Below are 24,499 nucleotides of genomic sequence, written 5' to 3'. Positions count from 1 at the left end.
TAAAGATGATCCAAAATCTTGGAAATGGAATGGAAAAAATACAAGAAACGTTTAACAAGGACCTAGAAAAACTAAAGAGCAAACAAACAATGATGAACAACACAATAAATGAAATTTAAAATTCTCTGGGAGGAATCAATAGCAGAATAACTGAGGCAAAAGAATGGATAAGTGACCTAGAAGATAAAATAGTGGAAATAACTACCACAGAGCAGAATAAAGAAAAAAGAATGAAAACAATTGAGGACAGTCTCAGAGACCTCTGGGACAACATTAAACGCATCAACATTCAAATTATAGGGGTCCCAGAAGAAGAAGAGAAAAGAAAAGGGACTGAGAAAATATTTGAAGAGATTATAGTTGAAAACTTCCCTAATATGGGAAAGGAAATAGACAATCAAGTCCAGGAAGCACAGAGAGTCCCATACAGGATAAATCTAAGGAGAAATACACCAAGACACATATTAATCAAACTATCAAAAATTAAATACAAAGGAAAAATATTAAAAGCAGCAAGGGAAAAGCAACAAATAACATACAAAGGAATCCTCATAAGGTTAACAACTGATCTTTCAGCAGAAACTGCAAGCCAGAAAGGAGTGGCAGGACATACTTAAAGTGATGAAAGGGAAGAATCTACAACCAAGATTACTCTACCCAGCAAGGATCTCATTCAGATTCAACGGAGAAATTAAAACCTTTACAGACAAGCAAAAGCTAAGAGAACTCAGCACCATGAAACCAGCTTTAGAACAAATGCTAAAGGAACTTCTCTAGGCAGGAAACACAAGAGAAGGAAAAGACCTACAATAACAAACCCAAAACAATTAAGAAAATGGTAATAGGAACATACATATGAATAACTACCTTGAATGTAAATGGATAAATGCTCCAACCAAAAGACATAGACTGGCTGAATGGATACAAAAACAAGACCCGTATATATGCTGTCTACAAGAAATCCACTTCAGACCTAGGGACACATACAGACTGAAAGTGAGGGGATGGAAAAAGATATCCCATGTAAATGGGAATCAAGAGAAAGCTGGAGTAGCAATTCTCATATCAGACATAATAGACTTTAAAATAAAGACTATTACAGGAGACAAAGGACACTACATAATGAGCAAGGGATCAATCAATCCAAGAAGAAGATATAACAATTGTAAATATTTATGCACCCAACATAGGAGCACCGCAATTTATAAGGCAAATGCTAACAGCCATAAAAGGGGAAATTGACAGGAACACAATCATAGTAGGGGACTTTAACACCCCACTTTCACCATTTCATCCAAATGAAAATAAATAAGGAAACACAAGCTTTAAATGACACATTAAACGAGATGGACTTAATTGATATTTATAGGACATTCCATCGAAAAACAACAGAATACACTTTCTTCTCAAGCGCTCATGGAACATTCTCCAGGATAGATCATATCTTGGGTCACAAATCAAGCCTTGGTAAATTTAAGAAAATTGAAATCGTATGAAGTATCTTTTCCAACCACAACACTGTGAGACTAGATATCAATTACAGGAAAAAAACTGTAAAAAATACAAACACATGGAGGCTAAACAATACACTACTTAATAACCAAGTGATCACTGAAGAAATCAAAGAGGAAATCAAAAAATACCTAGAAACAAATGACAATGGAGACACGACAACCCAAAACCTATGGGATGCAGCAAAAACAGTTCTAAGAGGGAAGTTTATAGCAATACAGTCCTATCTCAAGAAACAAGAAACGTCTCAAATAAATGGCCTGACTTTAAACCTAAAGCAATTAGAGAAAGAAGAACAAAAGAAAACCCAGAGTTACCAGAAGGAAAGAAATCATAAATTTCAGATTAGAAATAAATGAAAAAGAAACGAAAGAACAATAGCAAAGATCAGTAAAACTAAAAGCTAGTTCTTTAAGAAGATAAACAAAATTGATAAACCATTAGCCAGACTCATTAAGAAAAAAAAGGGTGAAGACTCAAACCAATAGAATTAGAAATGAAAAAGGAGAAGTAACACCTGACACTGCAGAAATACAAAGGATCATGAGAGATTACTACAAGCAACTGTATGCCAATAAAATGGACAACCTGGAAGAAATGGACAAATTCTTAGAAAAGCACAACCTTCCGAGACAGAACCAGGAAGAAATAGAAAATATAAACAGACCAATCAGAAGCACTGAAATTGAAACTGTGATAAAAAATCTTCCAACAAACAAAAATCCAGGGTCAGATGGGTTCACAGGCGCATTCTATCAAACATTTAGAGAAGAGCTAAAACCTATCCTTCTAAAACTCGTCCAAAATATAGCAGAGGGAGGAATACTCCCAAACTCATTCTACGAAGCCACCATCACCCTGATACCAAAACCAGACAAAGATGTCACAAAGAAAGAAAACTACAGGCCAGTATCACTGATGAACATAGTTGCAAAAATCCTCAGCAAAATACTAGCAAACAGAATCCAACAGCACATTAAAAGGATCATACACCATGATCAAGTGGGGTTTATCCCAGGAATGCAGGATTCTTCAGTATATGCAAATCAATCAATGTGATACACCATATTAACAAATTGAAGGTGAAAAACAATATAATCATCTCAATAGATGCAGAAAAGCTTTTGACAAAATTCAACACCCATTTATGATAAAAACCCTCCAGAAAGTAGGCATAGAGGGAACTTTCCTCAACATAATAAAGGCCATATATGACAAACCCACAGCCAACATTGTTCTCAGTGGTGAAAAACTGAAACCATTTCCTCTAAGATCAGGAACAAGACAAGGTTGCCCACTCTCACCACTATTATTCAGCATAGTTTTGGAAATTTTAGCCCCAACAATCAGAGAAGAAAAAGAAATAAAAGGAATCCAGATTGGAAAAGAAGAAGTAAAACTGTCACTGTTTGCAGATGACATGATACTGTACATAGAGAATCCTAAAGATGCTACCAGAAAACTACTAGAGCTAATCAATGAGTGTGGTAGAGTTGCAGGATACAAAATTAATGCACAGAAATCTCTTGCATTTCTATACAGTAATGATGAAAAATCTGAAAGAGAAATTAAGGAAACACTCTTATTTACCATTGCAACAAACAGAATAAAATACCTAGGAATAAACCTACCTAAGGAGACAAAAGACCTGTATGCGCAAAACTATAAGACACTGAAGAAAGAAATTAAAGATGATACAAACAGATGGAGAGATATACCGTGTTCTTGGATTGGAAGAATCAACATTGTGAAAATGACTATACTACCCAAAGCAATCTACAGATTCAGTGCAATTCCTATCAAACTACCAATGGCATTTTTCACAGAAGTAGAACAAAAAACTGCACAATTTGTATGGAAACACAGAAGACCCCGAATAGCCAAAGCAATCTTGAGAAAGAAAAACAGAGCTGGAGAAGTCAGACTCCCTGACTTCAGACTATACTACAAAGCTACCGTAATCAAGACAGTATGATACTGGCAAAAAAAAAAAAAGAAATACAGATCAGTGGAACAGGTTAGAAAGCCCAGAGATAAACCTACACACGTATGGTCACCTTATCTTTGATAAAGGAGGCAAGAATATACAATGGAGAAAAGACAGCCTCTTCAATAAGTGGTGCTGGGAAAACTGGACAGCTGCATGTAAAAGAATGATATTAGAACACTCCCTAACACCATACACAAACAGTAAACTCAAAATGGATTACAGACCTAAGTGTAAGGCCAGACACTATTAAACTCTTAAAGGAAAACATAGGCAGAACATTCTTTGATATAAATCACAGCAAGATCCTCCTAGAGAAATGGAAATAAAAACAAAGATAAACAAACGGGACGTAATGAAACTTAAAAGCTTTTGCACAGCAAGGGAAACCATAAACAAGACGAAAAGACAGTCCTCAGAATGGGAGAAAATATTTGCAAATGAAGCAACTGACAAAGCATTAATCTCCAAAATATACAAGCAGCTCATGCAGCTCAATATCAAAAAAACAAACAACCTAATCCGAAAATGGGCAGAAGACCTAAATAGACATTTCTCCAAAGAAGATATACAGAATGCCAACAAACACATGAAAGGATGCTCAATATCACTTATCATTAGAGAAATGCAAATCAAAATTACAATGAGATGTCACCTCACACCAGTCAGAATGGCCATCATCAAAAAATCTACAAACAGTAAATGCTGGAGAGGGTGTGGAGAAAAGGGAACCCTCTTGCACTGTTGGTGGGAATGTAAATTGATACAGCCACTATGGAGAACAGTATGGAGGTTCCTTAAGAAACTAAAAATAAAACTACTATATGACCCAGCAATCCCACTACTGGGCATATACTGTGAGAAAACCATAATCCAAAAAAGTCATGTACCACAATGTTCTTTGCAGCTCTATTTACAATAGCCAGGATATGGAAGCAACCTAAGTGTCCATCGATAGATGAATGGATAAAGAACATGTGGCACATATACACAATGGAATATTACTCACCCATAAAAAGAAATGAAATTGAGTTATTTGTAGTGTGGTGGAAGGACCTAGAGTTTGTCATACAGAATGAAGTGAGTCAGAAAGAGAAAAACAAATACTGTATGCTAACACGTATATATGGAACCTAAAAAATAAATGGTTCTGAAGAACCTAGGGGCAGGGCAGGAATAAAGATGCAGATGTAGAGAATGGAGTTGAGGACACGGGGAGGGGGAAGGGTGAGCTGGCACGAAGTGAGAGAGTAGCATTGACATATATACACTTCCAAATGTAAAACAGATAGCTAGTGGGAAGCAGCCACATAGCACGGGGAGATCAGCTCAGTGCTTTGTGACCACCTAGAGGGGTGGGATAGGGAGGGTGGGAGGGAGACACAAGAGGGAGGAGATATGGGGATATATGTATACGTATAGCTGATTCACTTTGTTATACAGCAGAAACTAACACACCATTGTAAAGCAATTATACTCCAATAAAGATGTTAAAAAATAAAAAAAGTAAAAACAATTGAATTCTGCCCAGAATCAATAGTAAGAAAATCTAGAGTGCTATTTCCTCCATTGCTCCCTCCCCACCCTCACACCTCATATCCATCCATCAGGGTTGAGATATGTCTTTATGGGGAAATGTAGCCTGATATAATTGTAATCACAAACAAGTAAAAAATCACACTGTGCACCAATTCACCTTCCATAGATATACCATGTATATTAGTGACTTTCAGTTGTAATCTGAATGAGTTGTAGTGAGCTAATATATTTTGAATTATAGCCTTTTTAATGTCTCTCTGTGGCAAGAATAATTTATCTCAGTGCTGTCAGTCTGGGGTTTCAGCTTAGTGTGGCAAAGTTTGGTGAACGCTTTGAACTGGTGCTGTCTTCAGTATCTTTCTGAGTGAAATACAGAACTGTGAAATACAGAACTGTGAAGGCACTGAAGGGTCCCGAATCATGTGACTCCCTCAGATGATGATTTCAGAGCCAGAGAGTGATCGGGTCTTGGAGAACAGAATTAGTTCTAAAACGCACTCATCTTCTCTTGCCTCCTCTAGAACTGGAAGACGCAGCGCAGCGAGGAGTATGAAGCAGAAGGTAGGAATTGAGTGTGCGTGGGACCTGCCTGGGAAGGAGGGGCTGCCATTCACAGGGCACTCTCCACATCCCCTTCCTGCATCCCTTGCCTTCTTACTAACCACCTTGCCTGCTGGAGGCCAACTGAGAAATAACCTGAAGAACAACAGCAACAAAAAATTCATTCCCAGTTGAGAGCTCATAGTTTTAAATCCTTGCATTTAGCATCATGCAAGATGTGGCAACTAAGATGTAGAATTTCACTTATGGGTTAATTACTCTCTTACATAGACTTTCACATTAATCTATGAACAGTCCAAAACTAAATAGTTACCTATTAAAATGTATCCCTTGACAGGGCTTCCCTGGTGGCGCAGTGGTTAAGAATCCGCCTGCCAGTGCAGGGGACACGGGTTCGAGCCCTGGTCCGGGAAGATCCCACATGCCGCGGAGCAACTAAGCCCGTGCGCCACGGCTACTGAGCCTGCGCTCTAGAGCCCGTGCTCCGCAACAAGAGAAGCCACTGCAGTGGGGAGCCTGCGCACCACAACCAAGAGTAGACCCCGCTCGCCACAACTAGAGAAAGCCCGCGCGCAGCAACGAAGACCCAACGCAGCCAAAATAAATAAATAAGTTTATGTTTAAAAAAATGTATCCCTTGACAAGTTTCAGATGTATTTAAGATAGATCAAAACACGTTGATCTTCTGGCCAGCAGATGGCAGTGTGGTTCAGCTGACGGAACCTCAGCCCACTTCACAGCCTACCCTGGATTAACTGTACTTAAGTGTAATTACACGTTCTCTAGGTTTCCAACCTGTAAAGACACAGCGGTGATGGGCTTAATGGCTTTGATTAATAGTAGGGGTAGCACTAAATGCTCTTCTCAACTCTCTGAGGTTCTTCCAGGCACACACAATCTTGTCAGTAATTAGCACATGTTTAAGTAATGACTTTACAGAATCTCTAATATGGAAGTAAATTTTAACTAGAAGTGAGAACTTTTAATAGAGGATAAATAAATTTTTATTTTTAAATAAGTAGTTTGATCCTTAAATCTTCAAATAGAACTTATCCTTAATATACCAGTAATTAATAGCTTGCCCTGGCAAACATTTATTCTTTCAAGTTGGAATCCTTATAGGTCAGAATATTCGTATGTGTAAAGATTTGGAAACAGGCTAATCTCGCCTTTTATAATCATGTTATGATATTTATCATGAAATTATTTCCTTCGCAGTAGAAGCAGAGCTTAGACTAGAAAGAAAGTGGAGATAATAAAGTCTGGTAGCTATAGCTGAGGTAGGGCATATAAAGCTCCTTAGAATGGCTCTCAACCAGCCTTCCTTCTGATCACACCAAAGCCTAAGCCTGTGCATATTTTCCTTCGGAATAAAATGAGCCTAGAACCTTGGCATTACTGCACAGGAGATGGTATTTCTTACATAGGTATGGCTGCCAATGAACAAAAAAGTGTCTGTTGGCCCTAGTTGCAGCCTAAGAACCAGTGGTTCCACTTCATTTGAACTTCAGGATCAAATCAAATCAACATCTGTAGTCTCTTTATTATAGCATTTATTTTCAAAAAGCACATTTTTCTTTGAGAATAGGCTCTCAGTTCCTTTAGGGACAACACACTGTATGCTTTTATTTTAGGCCAGTTAAGATTTTGGAACCCAGATGATTTGAATGCCTCACAAAGTGGGCCTTCCCCTCCCCAAGACTGGATAGAAGAGAAACTGCAGGAGGTTTGTGAAGATTTGGGGATCACCCGTGATGGTCACCTAAACCGGAAGAAGCTGATCTCCATCTGTGAGCAGTATGGTTTGCAGAATGTCGATGGAGAGGTAAGCCTTGCATCATATTTTTATTCAGGAATAGTAATCATGATAAAAGCTAAACTGGCCACAGGCTAGGAATAGCCATATTTCGGTTTCCTGCAGCATGTTACAGAGACTCCATTCTCTTTTTTTCCTGGGAAGTCAGCCATGAAGATCCTGTCTCTGAGGACCTCATGTTGTATTGTGGAAAAGAAAAACTGACAATAGCTGACACTTACTGAACCCGTACTGTGTGCCCCTCACTGTGCTAAGCACATTACCCCACATTACTATCAGACACCAGTTCAGTGTAGCGTGATGTCAATCTATGTGTAGATGTGGCATTCACGGAGCAAAATGTGGGAAAGGTGTCGAGGAAGGACGAAGAGGGGAGTTCAGGAGATTTGAGTTGGAATATTTTGAAGGCCAGGCTGATAAGTTTAGTTTGTTGGAGAGAAGATCTCAGTATCACCCCTGGGTTCTTAAGCAGATTAAGTAATAGTACATAGGAAAAACTTACTTAATGAGGGTGGTCTGAACTTCTTTTATGGGGTATAGTGGTGTAAAGAGAGCCTTAGATTAGGAGACCAGCCAGGAGCCATCACAATAATCTGGTCATGAGGAAAGGGAAAAGGGTAGGTTGGTGGTTTTGAAAATGTACAACAGAAGAGTCCTGAAGGAGCCCCCGGAAGACTCTTGCTCGGTAAAATTCTGAACTTCACGTTTTCTAAAAAATTAAGAGGGGTGGCAGGACTGGGTGCGTGAACAGCCATGAAACATAAGAATGTAATTAATTCCAAGATATGTCTTTCAAAGAGCTGAAAATAAGGATTGGAGGGACTTAGAGGTTAGGGCTACAGTTGTAGCTTTGGGAAACTTTGATTATAATGATATTTGAAACCATGTTATCTGCTTGCTCAGAGGATAAGTGGTATTATTTTCCTAAACCAGAAAGAGGTTTATTATCAAAAGCTTCCAAGTAGTGTAGCTTGCAGAAAAGTTCTTTCCCCCCCTTCTCCCTTGTGTATGTGACCATTGCACACCCTCTGACTACATTTCAATGGCTCAGTCGTCATTTATTTTTCAGGGATGGCTGTTGAGTCATAAAATTAAATTCATCCTCCTAAATTATAAACCAGCGCAGTATGCAGAACCTTGGGTTGTTCTGCCAAGAAATATTGCACAAACTTGGATTATTTATCTAAGAACGAATCTTGGAATAAACTTAGCTATTTGTGGGGAGTTGCATTTTCTTCTGTGGTGGAGACTCCAGAACCCAGGAAAAGAAGCAGCACATTTATTTTCTTCTGATGTGAGGATGAGTAAAGGATTGCTAATTGAACGTAGCTTTTACTGTGTTTTTCCTCCCCACCAAAATCATGAAACACTATAGTACTTTGCATGACTAGCTCTAGACCACAGCGGAGCTGAAAGTCCAAGATGATCTCATCAGCATACAACTTGGAATCCTAGAATTTTACGACTGAAAGCAATTTTAGATCTAGTCACCCCTCATTTTATAGATAAAGAAAGAGATCACTGCTGCCTGTTGCCATCATCACGAAGGGAAACTAGATTCACTGTCTTAAGGCTAAAACTAGTGCCCTGCTTTCCAGAGGCAAGGACGACTGTAGGGCAGGGATGGCAAACTGTCACTCTAGCTGCCACATATGACCTAAGGGCTACGTCGCCTACCCAATGTTTAAAAATTGAATTTTTTGCTATACTTTTTAAAATCAGGAGATTTTTCTAAAAATCAGAAGATTTGGCTCCATTTTGCTGGCAGTGAGAAGCAGCTAGCCCCTTTGGACAGGGCATGCACTCGTGTTCTGTTCGCTGGTTTAAAAGGCACCACTTCCTAATGTCTCAAGACCATCCTGCCTCATTTATTTACATCACCTTCCTGGCCCCTCGAGGTATTTGTGATCCCTATTCTAGTGCATTATTTCCCAACTTACACATTGGGAAATCAGCCATCCAAAGACCTGGCTGGTGATGGGGAGTAAGAATGTCCTCAGGGTTCTAGATTCAGCTCCTGCACAGACTGCAGGGGGTGCCCTAGTTGCCCACTGACTTGTATTCTTGTCAGCCCAGCCCTGCCCATCCACCCTCTTCTGAACCCACATCCCTTTATTCACTACTTGTCCACTCCCCCACGTACAGTAACTGGCGGGATTTACTTACTCCACCACTTCAGATGGATCAGGTGATGGGTGCTTAGGCAGTCAGGAAGCTGTGCATTGATTTGGCCAAGGTCACAGGGCCAACCCACGTGGAGCTAAGGTTAGAGCCAAATATGCTGATTCACTCCAGTCAGCACACTTGGATTTTACTGTGACTTCTGGTTTGACAGTCATGAAAGCCTAGTCCTCTAAGAAAGTGTTCTTTTGGTTGATAAGAACCAGACGGAGAAGCTAAGGGAGCTTGGCAACTTCAGAATTTTGCCCCAAATACCTTTCCATCTGTTTCATCATATGCTTCTCTATTAGGAACTGTTGCTTCTTCCCAAGATTTCCACTCTTTAGAATGATTTTCTTGTTTCAGAGTCCTCTCCAGAGGAAGTGGTATAAAAACAAGAATAGAGACAGATGTTTCCTATTGGGTATGAATTGGAAAAAAAAGCATTGGATAAAAGAAATGCCTCAGGCACTTAGATGAAGGATAAAATCAACAATTATGAGAAGACAGGAGTCCTAGCCATAGTCCGGACTTAAGAAGTGAATATTGAAAATTTGAGGATTTGTTACAAAGAGGCCTTTGTTAGAATGGAACCAGGTGTAGGCTTAAATGCAACAAGAGTAAGTTTGTTGCTTGTTCTATTCCTTGCCACTCAGCAAACTGGGCATCACCTTGTTAGAAATGCAGAATCTTAGGCCCTACCCCCAGATTTAACTATATCAGAGTCTGCATTTTAACAGGATTCTCAGGTGATTTCTATTTTGTACACTGGGGGCATGTCCTATAGAAAAATTTTAGCCCCCCAAATAAAGAGGAAGCCGACTGTGAGGGTGGAGGTCTTCGCCTTCCCTCCCTGTTTTGCGGTATCCATGATTCGTGCTGCTTATTCCCTTTTCCATTCCTCTGTTGAGCTAGGGAACAAACCATCTCCTAGGCAAGCCTCTAGAAGGGACTGTATGTGGTGAGGACTACTTGATTACTGTCACAGGGTGCAAAGTAGTCAGGCAAAATTCCCTTCTCTTTACATCTCTTGGAGGGACCCTTCTATTGCATACACATGAAATCCTTCCTATCCAGTCCTCACTTCTCCTGTGCTAAAGCATTAAAAGAAATAAAGACCCCAAACACGCAGTGCTGTTCCAAGTAAAGTTCTAAATCCCAAGTCATGGGTTTCAGACCCCAACTATTAGATCATTGCCATCTGTCCCAGACCCAATTCTGCCGTGCTAACGTACCAATTTCCAAAATTCAATATAAGCAAAATATCATGTGGAGTCACCGTAATATAACGGCTTAATGAATGTCTAACTATTTTCTGTTGTTACAACACTGGGAAGCTATATCTTTATATTTTTAAATAATTCTTTAATTCGCAAGAATAACGTGTAGTAACATTAAAGATTACCCATTCTAACAGTGTGAGCAAAAGAGAAAACAGTTAAATGCTAAATTGCATAAAACTATGAAGGTGTTGAAAATGAATTTTATTTAGTTTATGTGAGGGGGAAGGACATATTACTAGAAAGGAAAAAAATTCAGTCAAGTGAGAATAAAGGGACATGTTATATTTCTGGAGTCCTGGGATCAAGAGTGGTGCCAAGTTCTGTTGGCTGGAAGTGTACTTTGGGCCTTTGGGGTTTTTTGAGTGAAATAGTTAAAATATATGGTTGCCCTTTTCTAGATGCTTGAAGAAGTCTTCCATAATCTTGATCCTGACGGTACGATGAGTGTAGAAGATTTTTTCTACGGCTTGTTCAAAAATGGAAAATCCCTTACCCCATCAGCATCTACCCCATATAGACAATTGAAAAGGCACCTCTCCATGCAGGTAAGAAATAGGAAGTGGTTTCTTTGTGAGTAGAAGTTAAAATCCATTTGAATAATTTCTAATGAATTAATCTGCTGTCTAAAGAAAAATACTGAGGAGAAAGAGAGGCAAAAGAAGAGTAGTAAAGAAAGACTGAACCATTGGGGAAGGAAAAGCTGGGTTTGAGAAATGACCATAAATTACAGTAGGCAGACCACTAATTATGCCCCTTCTTGTTGGCTGTAGGTCAGAAGAAACCTGGTGTTAAGTAGAGGCACATTTCATCTATATGAAGGAACTCTCGGCCAGGTCAACTGTTGATAAGCTTTGCATTCTAGGCTGACTTAGGAAAGGGAGATCAAAGGGGCTGTGTGACTTCTTATCCTAGCAGTATAAATTAGAGAGACACGCCTTCTGCTCCTTGTGGTCAGGACTGACCAGTTTTGGTCTTGACCAACACCATGTTGCAATGCCTGAGCTTGCTTAAGTCTCTTTCTTCTTCCAGTCTTTCGATGAGAGTGGACGACGGACCACAACCCCGTCTGCGATGACAAGTACCATTGGCTTTCGGGTCTTCTCCTGCCTGGATGATGGGATGGGCTATGCATCAGTGGAGAGAATACTTGACACCTGGCATGAAGAGGGCATTGAGAACAGCCAGGAGATCCTGAAGGTGTGGCAGCTAAAATGAGAGAAAAATGACGAATTGGGGCAGGGTTGAAAAATTCCATTTTTTTGAAACTGTGATTTGATTCTATTTCTCCTTAATGATTCTTCTATTCACAAGATCTCAGACGTAAGAGGTAACTTTTCCTACCCACTTCAGCCAGGATTATTGATAACCTCTTTCCATGTTTTTAACCCCTTAATTATTGATAAGAAATTTCTTAGCTGATCTCTGGTTGGTAAAGATTAGAGTTTTACCGTTGTGTTTATTTACAGTGCCAGAGAGCAATTTTTTTAAACATGCAAATAATCACGTTATGTTTTTCTTAGAGAGAGCTTAATTATGCTGTGGATTGAATATTGTTTCTAAGCAATCACTAAAGAAATGTAAGCCTCCAGCCTGGAGACTGTAAATTCAGCTTCACATTTTCTGCTTTCACAGGATAGAACTTGTGATTGTCTTGAACTTGTTCTGATTTCTAGGCCTTGGATTTCAGCCTTGATGGAAATGTTAATTTGACAGAACTGACGCTGGCTCTTGAAAATGAACTTTTGGTTACCAAGAACAGCATTCACCAGGCAGCTCTGGCCAGCTTTAAGGCTGAGATCCGGCATTTGCTGTGAGTTAAGCAGAAGGTTCACCTGCTCTATTCCCTTTCCTACTTGTCGAGCAAGTCATTCAGATGCCTGTGGCATACATTCTTCCATCCTGTACGCAGTTGTGGCTAATCGCCTATCATCTCACTTCTGTGAAAATGAGGTAGAGCTTAGATTTGCATGTAGTCTGTTGAAGAGGAATGTCTCTTCAGTGTCTGTGTGGAATGTCTGTGTTTTTGAAGGGTTTTGGTTGTCTTGGTTTTGTGTTTGTATTGAAGCAAGCTAGAGGAGAGCTTTCTGGGGTCTACTTGTTGCTTAGAAACAGTTTCCCTCATACTTGGTTTCTTTCTGATTCTAGGGAGCAAGTTGATCAAGTGGTCAGAGAAAAAGAGAAGCTACGGTCAGATCTGGAAAAAGCTGAGAAGCTCAAGTCTCTAATGGCCTCAGAGGTGGACGATCACCACGCAGCCATAGAGCGGCGGAATGAGTACAACCTCAGGTATGACTGGCTGGGCCAGGACCCTCCTTTCCCACCGCCCTGGCCCAGGGCAGTGGGGCTCAGCCTGCCTGCCCGCTTGGCCACACCTGGCCGGAGGGACTTAGGTGTGGGCAAGCCTCAAGGAAAGCAGGATTCACTAGACACTTTCTCAAGCAGCTTCCCATGTCTGTGACTCTGTGTTTCCATTTTTGGCGGATCCACGTAGGGACCTCTGAGGGATCTGATGGCAGCTTGTCAGTCTTTCCTCCTCACAGGAAACTGGATGAAGAGTACAAGGAACGAATAGCAGCCTTAAAGAATGAGCTTCGAAAGGAGAGAGAACAGATCCTACAACAGGTGGGCAAGCAGCGTTTGGAACTTGAGCAGGAAATTGAAAAGGCAAAAACAGAAGAGAATTACACCCGGGACCGCCTTGCCCTCTCTTTAAAGGTAATTATCCTATTGGTTGTACAGTCTGTGTCCCTGCTGGGAATACACATGGAAAACCACGGCTCTGTAAGAGGACAGGTCTGCACGGGGCTCATAAGTCTGCCCAGCTGGGTCATGACCGGACATGGTAGAGCCCCCACTGGGAGCTAGATTTCAGGGGTGTCTAGGCTTCTGGTTTGCCAACAGCGTATCTTGTTCTTACCCCCGGAAGTTGCACTGGGTCCTCAGGGCTGTTTGGCTCCTGGTTGATGCTCTGTTCCTTCCTTGCACTCCCCCTTCCTCGTTCTTAGCAGATGACTTTATTTCCTGCCACACAGAGGCCATCAGCTTTGTTTCTTTGCTTCCAAATGTACCTTTTCCCTTATACATCCTCCTGTCCTTCCCTGTGCCTCTGTAGAGGAGGTGATCCTTCTCTTTATTGGACTCTGACACCAGATAATATGGTACAGTGTTATCTAGAGATAAAGGGTGGGCAGGGTAGGAGGGGGTCTGGCCTCAAGACTGCCTGGTCCCAATCTGGATACCACTACTTACAGAAAACCTTGATCAAGTTACTCAAACCTGTTTCTTAATGCACAAAAGAGGCACCATCGTAATACCTACCCCCATAGCATTGATATGGAGATTAAATGAGTTGCTACATATTACAGTATCTAGAAGGTAATAAGTACCTATGGAATATTCACTACTGTTGAAGTTATAAAAGGTTCCTGAAACTCCACACATCAAAAACTGAGCTAATTCTCACTTCCTAACCATCAAACTGCTTCCTCTCTGGAATTTTCTCCCTAATCTACATCACCACCTGTGCTGAAAGTCATAGAAGCTAAAGTCCTCAGTCATCCTTGATTATCAGTTTCTGAGTCCCGTTGATGCTCTGAAATGCTTCTCAGATTTATCCCATCTCTCCATTTCCACAGCCTCTGAAGAGGTGCACAATTCATCACGATTTCTCAGCTGACCTACGTGCATCCTTTTTTCCATCTATCCAACCTCCATATTGTCACCAGAGTTACCTTTCTTAAGAACACTTAAAATCATGCTGTTCCCTCTGTAAAAGTGCAACATGGCAGCACTGAAGGGCCCTGAAAGGGAACTTGTCCTCATGCCTTTCTAACCTCAGATCCTGCCAGCAACCCCCAGGGCCATGCCGTCAACCCTGCTGCACCTGCCATCAGCTGTCTCAGTTCCTCAGTAAGCTTTTAGGCTCCTTCACTGCTTTCTCCAACACTGCAGGCCAAACTACTTTTTCATTCCCATTACACTTTTTTTTTTTCTTGCCAGAAGATAGCATATTTTCTATCACATCATAGATAATTGTATCCATATCTGCCTCCCCGGCCGTGGTCCCGATTGTGTGTTCCCTGTGGTCAGCAACAGAAGCTGATTTGTCAGTTTCCAGAGCATCAACACAGGCCCGATAGTTGCTCTTGATCGGTTGTTTTTTTTTTTTTTGCGGTACGTGGGTCTTTCACTGTTGTGGCCTCTCCCATTGCGGAGCACAGGCTCCGGACGCGCAGGCTCAGCGGCCATGGCTCACGGGCCCAGCCGCTCCGCGGCATGTGGGATCTTCCCGGACCGGGGCACGAACTCGTGTCCCCTGCATCGGCAGGCGGACTCTCAACCACTGCGCCACCAGGGAAGCCCTGCTCCTGATGGTTTTAACATCTAAATTTAGACACACTTTGGAAGATTAGAGTTGTAGAACTTGCATTTTGGGGGAAGTAGTATTTTTCAAAAACACTTCAGGCACATTCTTTTTCACTCCATGTTACTGTGTGAGGGTGTGAACAAGAATGTATTTAAGATATATTGGCTCTATATCCTTTTGGCAAAATATATTTTGAAAATAATGTTCTTCCAATTATCCTATAGCATTGGAATAGAAAATATGTCAAATTTATTTTTTTGACAAATGTGGGTGGAAATCTTACAAGTGTTTTATATACAGAAAAACCCTACCTTTTGTGGACTTTGGTTGATATGTTATTTTATTATAATAATTCAAAATAAAAACTATGAAAAACCTGTATGTATAGTTTTTACATCTTTAAACCAAAATTAAATTGTAAATTAAATATAACATATCTATATCATCATTAAATGAAAATTGTTAGAGCTATCCTACTTTTTAGAGTTTTTTTGAGTTCTCTTTTGCTGTCAGATGAACAAGGTATTCTGCAACCAGTCTTTCATCTGACAGTTTATTGAGAATGTTTTTCACGTCATTAAATTTTCTACTACAATGCTGTCGAATTGGAAATACAATGCAAGCCATATATGTAATTTCAAATTTTCAAACAGGCACATTAAAAGGTAAAAAGAAACAGGTGAATTTCATTTTAAATCATTTTTATTTAATCTAATATCTCCAAAACAGTATCTTTTTGACTTGTAATTCATCTACAGAAATTATTACTGTGTTTTTGTTCTAACTCTTCAGTATCTGGTGAATATTTTATATTCACAGCACATCTCAGTTTGTGCTGTATACATTTCAGGTGCTCCATAGTTACCTGTGACTGCTTGTGACCACTGTTGGGCAGCATGGTTCTGTAGGATCAAGAAAAGCATGCCTCCAGGAGGCATGCTTTGAGGTTATAAGATAGATATAAGTTTTTTAATATTTACTTTTTCTGCTCTAATGTACTGAAACTTTCAAGATGAACACATTTTCTCGATCTAGAGCATTGATGTATGTGTGCTATAAAATGGTACAACAGTTTATTTCTTAATCTGTGCCCACTTAATTTCCCCAAATTTCTTCAGGAAAACAGTCGTCTAGAAAATGAGCTTCTGGAAAATGCAGAGAAGTTGGCAGAGTATGAGAATCTGACAAACAAACTTAAGCGAAATTTGGAAAATGTTTTGGCAGAAAAGGTAAGTCTTTAAATTTGATTTCCTGATATGTAGCCCCAAAGTGTAGTTCACTCAAAAGAGCAGAAGCTATGCCACCAAGAAAATTTCTTCTATGGAATTATTTATGTGACTAAAGGAAGCTGTCATTTTTGCAGGGATTTAATTTATACGAGGGAAACATGGCGTGGCACTGAGAAACAATCTCTGCTTTGACTGAACACATCACTCTAGAATCTTCTCCCCATTATCTAATTGATGGTGTTTCTGCTTAAATGTCACATTCCTTTCATACTCCAGACACTGGGTGAACACCAGAAACTTGGGTCTTTGGTACATTATAGGTCAAAGAAGGACACTTGGAAAAAATGACAACTTTGCCCTTTTCATTTTCTAGTTTGGTGACCTTGATCCCAGCAGTGCTGAATTCTTTTTGCAAGAAGAAAGGCTGACACAGATGAGAAATGAATATGGGCAGCAGTGCAGGGTGAGTGACTGAAGAGAACTTAGCGGAGGAGTGCCTGGGTTCAAATACTGCTTCACCATTTACTAGCTGTGTGGCCATGAGCACATCACTTAATCTGCGGGTGTTTCAATTCCTCACCTATGAGATAGCAAAAATAAGAGTACCCACCAGATAAGGTTGTTGTGGAGAGTCAATGAGTAAATATATGTAAAGTGCTTAGAACAGAGCCTGAGACACAGAAAACACTTAACCTACGTGCTGGTTGTTAATGTTATTGTTTAGTATCCTGAAATACGAGAGAATCATGCAAACTGCATTTGTCTGCTTTATCTGGGTCGGAAATTGCCAGTAATTGGAGGAAAATAAAGTTTTATTCTAAGAGAAGGAAAACGTGGTCATGTTGATGTGCTTATTCCAAAACTAGTCTTTCCTGAGCGATCAACGCAGGCTGATATAATTTGCTTTTGTTCTGTGGTTTTTTTTCCTGAATACAGTCCTTATTTTATTTACAAAATGCAAATGGAGCAGAAACCACTCAAGTCTTTAAGTAGTAAGGCATTACAAATTCCTACCAGAGGACACAAAAACATCCTTATAAATAATAGGAATCTTTGATTTTTTAAAAAAGTAACTCTCCGAAGCTCAGGAATGTGGGGTATTTTTTTTTCCTTAAGCCACAGACACTTGTTTATTTTAACAAGGTAGGCATAACTGAGTTCTAACTGCTTTAGGTGAACATTGTACTTGGGCAAAAATGAAGAAAACAATCACCTCCTTATGAGGTTGTTCATAGCCTGCCTTCTCAGGAAATACACGTGCACGCTTTGAGAAAAGAAACGAAACATTTATGCCACTCTTATAAATAAGTTATGGCTCTTGACTCTAATCAAGTAGAGGTGTTTTCTCCTATGCTTTTAGTTATTTCATCAGTAAAATCTGTCAGCTCTACCTCCAAAAATTCCCCAAATTTGTCCACTTATTTATTTTTTTAAACAGTTTTTCATAACCATACAATTCACCCATTTAAGGTGTATAATTCAGTCTCTTTTAGTATATTCACAGAATTGTGCAACCATTACCATAATTCATTTTAGAACATTTTCATCACCCAAAAGGAAACTACCTCTCCACCTAGCTGTAATCTCTCCCATGACCCCCAGCCCTAGACAACTAATAATCTACTTGCTGTCTCTTTGATTTTGCCTATTCTTTACATTTCCTATAAATGGAATTATACAATATGTCATCCTTTGTGACTGGCTTCCTTCATTTGGCATACGTTTTCAAGGTTCATCCATACTGTAGCATGTATCAGTAGTTCATTTCTTTCCATTGCTGAATAATATTCCATTATATAGCTCTACCACATTTTATTTAACCATTCATTAGTTGATGGACATTGGGTTATCTTGAATATTGTGAACAATGCTGCTGTGAACACTTGTGTGCAAGTTTGGTTTTGTTTTGTTTTTTTTAAACAGAAACAGACTCACAGACTTAGAGAACAAACTTATGGTTACCAGCAGGGAAGGGTGGGAGGGAGGGATAGACTGGGAGTTTGGGATGGACACGTACACACTGGTTTGTTTATTTATTTATTTATTTATTTTGGCTGCTTTGTTGCTGTGTGGGCTTTCTCTAGTTGTGGTGAGTGGGGGCTACTCTTCATTGCGGTGTGCGGGCTTCTCATTGCGGTGGCTTCTCTTGTTGTGGCACACGGGCTCCAGGCACACGGGCTTCACTGGCTGCAGCACACGGGCCCTAGAGCATGTGGGCTTCAGTAGTTGCAGTGCGTGGGCTCAGTATTTGCGGTGCGTGGGCTCAGTATTTGCGGTGCGTGGGCTCAGTAGTTGCAGCGTGAGGGCGCTAGGGTGCGCGGGCTTCAGTAGTTGTGGCTCATGGGCTCAGTAGTTGTGGCTCATGGGCTCTAGAGCGCAGGCTCAGTAGTTGTGCATGGGCTTAGTTGCTCCATGGCATGTGGGATCTTCCCAGACCAGGGGTCGAACCCATGTCCCCTGCATTGGCAGGTGAATTCTTAACCACTGTGACACCAGGGAAGTCCTGTGTGCAAATTTTTGTGTGGACATACGCTTTCATTTCTCTTGGGTATGTACCTAGGAGTGGAATTCGTGGGTCATATGATCACTGTATGTTTAACCTTTTGAGGAAGTGCCAAATTTTTTCCAAGATGTTTGCACCATTTTACATTCCCACCAATATGAGAGTTGCAATTTCTCCACATCCTTGCCAACAGTTGTTATTATATGTCTTTTTAAAAAAATATCTTTATTGGAGTATAATTGCTTTACAGTGTTGTATTAGTTTCTGCCGTACCACAAACAAAGTGAATCAGCTATATGTATACATATGCATTCCCACCACTGGGCATATACCCTGAGAAAACCATAATTGAAAAAGAGTCATGTTTCATCAGTCATGTTCATTGTGGCAATGAACCACAATGTTCATTGCAGCACTATTTACAATAGCCAGGACATGGAAGCAACCTAAGTGTCCATTGACAGATGAATGGATAAAGCAGATGTGGCACATATATACAATGGAATATTATTCAGCCATAAAAAGAAACGAAACTGAGTTATTTGTAGTGAGGTGGATGGACCTAGAGTCTGTCATACAGAGTGAAGTAAGTCAGACAGAGAAAAACAAATATTGTATGCTAATGCACATACATGGAATCTAAAAAAATGGTACTGATGAACCTAGTGGCAGGGCAGGAAAAAAGATACAGATGTAGAAAATGGACTTGAGGACACATGGGGGAGGGGAAGCTGGGCCGAAGTGAGAGAGTGGTATGCACATATATACACTACCAAATGTAAAATGATGGCCAGTGGGAAGCTGCTGCATAGCACAGGGAGATCAGCTCAGTGCTTTGTGACCACCTAGAGGGGTGGGATACGGAGGGAGGCTCAAGAAGGAAAGGGATATGGGGATACATGTATGTCTTTTTTATTTTAGCCATCCTAGTGGGTATTAAGTGGTATCTCATTGTGAGTTTGATTTGCATTTCCCTGATGGCTAATAACACTGAGTATCTTTTCATTTGCTTATCTTCTTTGGAGAAATGTGTCTTTGGATCCTTTGTTGAATATTGAAATGTGTTATTTGTCTTTTTATTATTAAGTTGTAGTAGTTCTTTATATATTCTACAAGCAAGTCCCTTATCAGATATATAATTTACAAAAACTTTTCTCCCATTCTGTGGGTTGTGTTTTTACTTTCTTGTTGGTATCCTTTGAAGCACAAAAGTTTTTAATTTTGATGATGTACAGTTTATTTATTTTTTCTTTTGTTGCTTGTGTTTTTGACATCACATCTAAGACTTGTATTGGTTTTTAAACTCCAGCTATTACAAGACCAAGTAGATGAACTCCAGTCTGAGCTGGAAGAATATCGTGCACAAGGCAAAGTGCTCAGACTTCCCTCGAAAAACTCACCATCAGAAGAACTTGATATTAACAGTGGTTGCGTCGAGCCTGACCAGGGTAAGCCATTCAGACGCCATCTTTTCAGAGTCTCTGCCTTTGACTTTTGTTTTTAAAACCGTGGTTGAATGTAGAATTGCAAAATGTTGGCAATCCCACCCCACCCCAGCCCTCCCCCCGTCAAAAAAAAAGACTTTGGCAGTGCTGTTTTCTTGAGCTGTTTCACTTGTGGTCTGTTTTTTCATTTGTCCTTGAAGTCTTTATGAGAGTATTTCCATCTGATTTTTATATGCATCAACAAAGAAATGGAAAAATCAAACCACAAGGATATTTGCTTCGTTTAAAAAAAAAAAAAAACTGGCCACAAGTCTGAGAATCCAGGCCTTGGGAGTGTTAGAATTCAGTCACTGAGTTATTGCTGAATCCTCCCTTTCTAAAAGAGTGCCTAACTGGTATGACAGTGTTTTGGAGAGCGAGCCAGCCAGAAACCACAAAATTTGATTTCGTTATGCTGGCTGTGCTAAATGTCTGCAAAACAACAAATAAGATAAATAAACCTTGGTTGCCTGTACCTTTGAGGGGGATTTTGAGTCGCAAGGTTGGAAGGCAGAGTCATTTGGGAACCCTCCTACATTCATTATCAGCTCTTTTCCTCCCTCCTGGCATCCTGCCCCTTTCCTCCAGTGTGTTGAATTTCAGTTTCAGAAAGGGTTTATAATAAATTCTTCATCATAAGTAGTTTTCCCCACTGCTCCTTGGAACAGGAGTACAGGTTCTTACAAGGGTTGTTTATTCTTCTCCTTACCTATTTATTCTGGAATAAATAAGGGATTGGGGGGGGGGGGCAGGGACAGGCTTGAACACCTTTCCTCTGATTCTAAGTCTGTACTCTGTAGCCTTACTGTGGTATAAGAATGGAGCCCAACTGATACGATGTATCTGAGAAGCTTTTCCGGGCTTTTCCATAGATGACCAAGGGCTGGGAGTTCTCCTCATGGGTACATGAGGCTGTGTCATCTTGGGGTGGTTTACACCCCAGGTATCACTTCTCAGTTGGGGATGTGCCATGATAGATGAAGAGAAAGCCCAAAGCAGGACTGTCAATTCCAGATGCTAGACTTATGCTCTTTCTTGCATCTGCCTGTGTATCTCCACATGAAAAGCTTTTTTGTGTCGCCTGCCTTAAGAGATTTCTACGTAGTAGTAGATGTAATCATTTTGTCTTTGTACTAGCTCAGCCCTCAGCTTATGCTTCACATTTCAGTGTCCTTCTCAGTCATCATCATGGGCAGTTGCAGAGGTGAACTCATATGAATGAGTCGAGAATTTTCTGTCGAATCTGCCTATATCCAGGTTCCTAACCTATGCCCTATTCTTTAAAAAATTTTAGCTGATAATTTAAGGTAAGGCCCTATCTGCACTACAGGAAATTAATATTACAATACTGAATCTTTTGTAATGTTGAGGGGTGGGTTGGATATCTTGACCCATGAAGTTAACACCTCAAAGCATAGCAAGTATGCTGGCCGTTCATTCTCCTGCCACATTGCCCCTCTGCTAATTTGTCACTCAGTATTCATTGGATGGAAAGAAGGCTGGTTGGTTTGACCTAACTACCTCACTCTGCAGGATTTTCATTAGGAGGAGGTCACCTTTAAGCAACAATTTCCACATCTACTCCCACCTCCTATTTTGTTGGATTCTATTAAGGTTTGGTACATTGCCTGTACATGAAAGAATCTGTTCACCTTCACTTTTTCTTGTTTCCCCTAATACTTGGCTTCTGTTGTTTCCTAGTAGATCTCATCTGTAGTAATTTAAGCTAAAAATTATTCCTCAATTAAACTGGATATCCTTCCTTAGATGCCAGTTGTGTTATTGAAAGAACCTGCTGCAGGGTCAACAGATCCGATGTGTTTTCAGGGCTTGGTTCTGAAGAATGCAATCCATTGAATATGAGCATCGAGGCGGAGCTGGTCATCGAACAGATGAAAGAACAACATCACAGGGACTTGTGTTGCCTGAGACTGGAGCTTGAAGATAAAGTAAGACCTTTTTATCAGTCCTGTTCTCTGATTTCTTTGAGCTCTGACAAGCGTTTGCATGTAGGACATTCTCAATTCTTTTTCCTCAAAGAGCAGCACTTTCTATACATTTCCTCTTGTGTCCTGTTGGCTACCAGGAACGCACTACCTCAGCATGGTTTCACAGGCCAAGGGTGAGGCCTTTTCCTCATAGGAGAGAGCTTCTTTAAAATGTAGTACCTTCAGTCCTAGCAAGCATGGAACTTGCAGACAATCACATTATTTCCAACTCATTGAAAGACATCTTAAAAAAACTAAAAAGCCCTTTGATATAGCATTACTTCCTAAATTAGGTGAATCTTGGCCTTCAAAACCCTTTACCGTGTTGCTTTAGGTTATATTTCCAGTCTTCTGTTTTACCATTCATTTGAGTTACCTTATCTTCCAGCCAAACTAGGTAGTTTGCTGCTCTTCATCAAACTGTCCTTTTTTGCTCATGCTATTACGTGCTGTGTTATTATTTCTTTCTACCTCTTGAAAGTCTACTTAACCTTGAGAGTTTATATCAAATGCTACCTCTTACATTCCTGAATTCTCCCAACCAAATGTGATTTTTCCCTCCTTTGAATCCCAGGTTACATTGTAACTATTTTTCCTATACCTTTGATATGTTTTATTCTGACTTGTAGTATACTTTTTTGTAGTTGTCATGAGCATGTCTAGAGTGGTTTTTCCTTAATGACAGGGGCTATGTCTTACCCAACTTTGTGTCCTCACGAGGCCTGCAGGGTACCTGACAGGTGTTAAACAAATACTTAAATTTAATTAACTATGTTAAGGCCCTGAGTTTGCCCGTGGAGACAAATGGTATCTCTGTGAAGGTCTAGTCAGTTTTAATAGGGTTGTTCAGAAACTAATAAAATTCAACCAAGTTAAAAAGGTAATCAAACCATGCCTGACTTAAAAATATCTTATTTAATGTGTTTTTGAATTGTTACTTTAGAACAAAAAATGGGAAAACTGAGGAATGTCTTGTAGGAGAAAAGTAATTACTGCCCCATCACCTTTCCATGGCCTTGAGTTGAATAACATTGGGGTGGTTTTACTTTCCGGCTTTAGGTGCATCATTATGAAAAGCAGCTAGATGAAACCAAGGTTGCCTGTAAAAAGGAGCAGGAGAACGTGAAGCAAAAGTATGAGGATGAAGTGCACATCTTGGAAGAACAAATAAGTGACCTTAAAAATGAAATTGCAGAACTTCAGGGCCAGACAGTGGTACTCAAGGAGGTACAACACACGGCTATCTGCAGACATGAGGAGGAGAAAAAACAACTGGAAATGAAGTGGGATGAGGAAAAGGCTCACCTGCAGGAGGAGTTGAGGCTGGAGCATGAGATGGAGCTGAGGGCTAGGCTGCAGCAGGCAGAGGAAAGCTTTAATGAAGAGAGGGAAAAACTCATTCAAAATGGTGCCTGGACAGAAGAGAAGGTGAGAAGCTTGACTCAGGAACTAGAACAAGTTCACCAGGAGCAGCTGAAAAGCCTGGTGGAGAAGCATACTCTTGAGAAAGAGGAATTGCAAAAAGAGCTCTTGGAAAAACACCAAAGGGAACTACATGAGGGAAGGTAAGAAAATGGGGGAAATGGAGGAACCTGGGGCACCATTCCTTGGGGGCACCAGAAATCCCAGTCAATTAAGGAGACTTTGAAAAATCAGAAGACATAATAGCCCACTGACTGACTAGATTCTTTTTTAGTTTTTCAGATTGTTTTGCCGTTGTTTAGATATAAGCCTACCTTGGGGTATTGAAACTTTTTTTTAGAAAGAGGAAAGTATTTTTTGTATCAGGCATGTACTTTTTAAGGTTCCAGATGAGGATAAGATTATCACAAATGTGATTTCTTCCTAGTTCAGTCTTGCTGTTTTCTGGGAAAGGCCATTTATAAGCTAGATTCTGGGCAAAGTTACATTTCCTTCCAGAGTTATGAAACACCATTTTGTGCTTACTTTCCTCACGTGAAATCTCAGGTACTTTTCAGGGCTTCGGTGCTTCATACTTTAACCCGGTGCTACTTTATTAAATAAAAAGCAAAACATAATGAATTTGTTAATATGTGTGGTTTATATGACT

The 24,499-nt window shown here is 40.2% G+C and overlaps 1 protein-coding gene across 25 annotated transcripts in view; it reads left to right on the top strand.

Annotated features, from left to right (window-relative positions):
- NIN (ninein) overlaps nt 1-24,499 on the top strand; it is a 104,630-nt gene that overhangs the window by 44,760 nt on the left and 35,371 nt on the right. For 19 of the 25 annotated variants that reach the window (XR_003433631.1, XR_003433630.1, XR_003433633.1 and 16 more), the window contains 12 exons: nt 5,560-5,599; nt 7,234-7,424; nt 11,257-11,403; nt 11,888-12,055; nt 12,532-12,668; nt 13,004-13,144; nt 13,399-13,573; nt 16,343-16,453; nt 16,827-16,916; nt 20,266-20,404; nt 22,208-22,389; nt 23,488-23,993. Coding sequence is in view for 20 of the 25 variants with exons in the window: in XM_027111205.1 (XP_026967006.1) it covers nt 5,560-5,599; nt 7,234-7,424; nt 11,257-11,403; nt 11,888-12,055; nt 12,532-12,668; nt 13,004-13,144; nt 13,399-13,573; nt 16,343-16,453; nt 16,827-16,916; nt 20,266-20,404; nt 22,208-22,389; nt 23,488-23,993 (2,027 nt within the window). In the remaining 5 variants the exon portion in view is untranslated. The remainder of the gene's footprint in view (nt 1-5,559; nt 5,600-7,233; nt 7,425-11,256; nt 11,404-11,887; nt 12,056-12,531; nt 12,669-13,003; nt 13,145-13,398; nt 13,574-16,342; nt 16,454-16,826; nt 16,917-20,265; nt 20,405-22,207; nt 22,390-23,487; nt 23,994-24,499) is intronic. The other 6 variants (XR_003433634.1, XM_027111201.1, XM_027111207.1 and 3 more) reach the window with 1 other exon arrangement.

Source organism: Aethalodelphis obliquidens, unplaced genomic scaffold (assembly GCF_003676395.1).
Source record: "Aethalodelphis obliquidens isolate GAN/ISIS:26980383/991018 unplaced genomic scaffold, ASM367639v1 scaffold10, whole genome shotgun sequence".
Taxonomy (NCBI): Eukaryota; Metazoa; Chordata; class Mammalia; order Artiodactyla; family Delphinidae; genus Aethalodelphis; species Aethalodelphis obliquidens.
This window is presented reverse-complemented; position numbering and strand designations above follow the sequence as displayed.